This window comes from Capsella rubella, unplaced genomic scaffold (assembly GCF_000375325.1).
Source record: "Capsella rubella cultivar Monte Gargano unplaced genomic scaffold, Caprub1_0 scaffold_345, whole genome shotgun sequence".
NCBI classification, from domain to species: Eukaryota; Viridiplantae; Streptophyta; class Magnoliopsida; order Brassicales; family Brassicaceae; genus Capsella; species Capsella rubella.
The window spans coordinates 1-2,890 of NW_006238589.1; the positions used below are offsets into that span (position 1 = coordinate 1).

At 35.6% G+C, this 2,890-nt stretch overlaps 1 protein-coding gene across 1 annotated transcript; it reads left to right on the forward strand.

The window, feature by feature from the left end:
• Positions 1–1,935: 1,935 nt before the first annotated feature.
• On the forward strand, positions 1,936–2,884 carry LOC17874173 (F-box protein At1g11270; the record flags this gene model as incomplete). Its single annotated transcript, XM_006278977.2, has 1 exon — positions 1,936–2,884. A coding segment is annotated over exon 1 (891 nt), but the record flags the coding sequence as incomplete, so codon positions are not given.
• Between the last annotated feature and the right edge of the window lie 6 nt (positions 2,885–2,890).

Genomic DNA, 2,890 nt, shown 5'->3' on the forward strand with positions numbered 1-2,890 from the left:
GACAAAAAAGATAACATTTTTCAATCCTTAAATCATCAACTATGAGATTCAGATTCATTATATAACATCTGAAACAATCTGGGAACATAATAATCGCAATGAGATCGAGCTCTTATTTTCACAAAGAAGAAGAATCATAAACAAATGTTGTCTGCAACCTAAATAATAAACGATTCTGTGGAAAGAAACATAAGAAACTGAAATGGGTAGCGTAGAAATCTTACAAAGATTGAGACTTTGCCACTGAAGCGTCTTCCAGATTCCTGATACACTACTATGGAGTGATATTGTGATTAACTGATGATTTTGGAAACAAATAAATAAATAAATATCGGTATCAGTGGCAAAAGGGACTTTATATATATATATTTTTTCTAGGATTAAAAAGAATTTAATATCAATAAGAGATTTGTGAATTATAAAATGAGAGGACAAAAGATGGGGTTGGTGGTGGTGGAGGGATCATCAGCCAAACGAAGAAAAGGCCAAAGCAACCGCATCCCCATTGAGTGGTAAGTATTCTTCAATCTTTATCTTCTTCTATTTCTAAATTATTAAATAGCAAAAAGATTAACATAAAAGTATTGCATATGAAAAGAAAATTAAAACAAACAAAGGAACATGCCTGATCTTCTTTTAGTATTTTTTTTTATCAGAATTTGTAGACGTTTTTTAATGTAGCAATATTATGTATCCATGTTATTGCAAAAGGAATTGAGGACGTCCTTGATATACAATATGAATATGGATTCAAAATAGCACTTCTTTTGGTCATGGTTATTTTGAATGAAATTAGTTTTCCCTATCACTCTCTGTTGCACCTTATCAAGTAAACCGATTTGGTACGGAAAATTGTATTCCACTAAACCGTCCATAACCGAAAAAGAGCACACCAAAAGCCTCAAAGGTGGTGTGGAAATATTATTATTCAAGTTCATCATAGTAGAGTTTAGCTCAAAGTCTCAAAGACTAAAGGAACTAGCACACATAGCACAGACACAAAACTAAAACCACATTTCTCTTATGTAAACCACATTTTTTTGTTATACATCGATGAAACGATCTAGACGGCGAAGAGAAGCCCAACAACGAAAAAAACGTCGAGGAGTGTAAATTTTTTTAAACAGCCAAAAATTTTGAAAAGGGAAAGTAATTTTTTTTTGTTCTTACCATCATTTAATCACAAACTACAATAGTTCACATCAACAAGATTTTCGGATCGCTTCTAAAGAAGTTTTACTAGTGAGTTGTTTTGACTTTTGAGTGTTGAAAATCGAATTGACATGAGATTTTGGTTTAGTTTTATATTTCTTGTCAAAACCTTAACCACTTAAAAATATAAATATAAAAGTACAAATTTAGAATATAGCATAAAGTCCTCTGTGGCGTAGTGGTCAAATTTGTCAAGTAAAGATGCATGGAGAGTCATGATAAGTAAAGATGCATGGAGAGTCATGATAAGTAAAGATGCATGGAGAGTTTGATTAGATCAAACACATAGTAAGTTGAGGAATATGATTGTGACAAGTACTGGTTTTCTCTAATTACATCTGGCTTCAACATCCATCTCAAATGTTTTCCCACTTTCACCTTTCTTAATGATATCTTACATGATCATCTTAACTGAAACTTCCAGCTAAATTCGGCGTAGAACCCTCAGGATGCATAGGACTAATATGTGTAGTTGCTTGATGAAATACGTAATATTTTGTTTCTATTTTTTTTTTTAATAAGATAAGCATCAAAAAAAAAATTAAGATGGAAGTTTTGAAATCATAAAAAAAAAAAAGATAAGCATCAAAAAATCTGGATAGAGATTAAAGTTTTGAAATCATCGTTTTGTTAATGGAAGTTTTCTCTTTTTTTTTTTTCGATTGCTATATGTATAGCTAGCTCGAAGTCGGTCGTTACTGAGCTCGTGTGCGTGTAGTTATATATATCTAAAGCCTCAATTCTTCTATTCAATCAATCTGAGAGAGAGAGAGACAAGACAATGTTGAAAAGACATGGTTCCACTGTGGGATCGAAGGGAGATGGATCGAGTGTGGTATTGAAAAGGCATCGGTCCTGTGTTGTGGAAGTGCTACCACACGATGTTGTTGAGCTCATCCTCGAGAGGCTTCCTGTGAAATCTCTGTTGAGGTACAAGTCTGTATCCAAGAACTGGAATTCCACTATTGAGTCCCAACGTTTCCAGGAAAGACAGTTTATCCGCCGTAGACAATCCCGAGGTCTAGATGCCCTTTTCGTGACCCGTGGTGATGATGATTCTCAAAGGACGAGAAGAATTATCTTGGGGTCGTCCTTAGTTGCTACTGTTTGGTTCCCTTCTTTTGGAAAGTTGGTTTGCCATGGTAGTTGTGACGGCATGATATGCCTTTTCAGTATCGACAAACCGAGTTTCGTGGTGAATCCTACTACTCGATGGCATCGAAGTTTCCCTCTTTCCAGGATTCAACTGCTCATTCTTGACAGCTATAAGATTAAAGGAAAGATTGACAAACCATATCCCAAGCTTGGATTTGGTAAAGACATAGTAAGTGGCACATACAAGCCTGTTTGCTTGTGTAATTCATCCGAATATGGCCTAGACAACATTACCGCTTGTGAAGTTTTCGACTTCAGCACCAACGCTTGGAGGTACCTTCTCCATGCTTCTCCTTATCGGATTATTCCTTGCTTTTACCCTGTGTATTTAGATGGGTCACTTTACTGGTTCACTGACTGTGAAGAAACAAAGGTTTTATCTTTGGATCTTCATACCGAAACTTTTCAAGTCATCTCAAAAACTCCCTTTCCCCGTGTGCTTCAGCCTCTAGACTTCACCATGTGCATCCTCGATAACCGCTTGTGCGTGTCCGAGAAAAATTGGCTCACCCAAGTCATATGG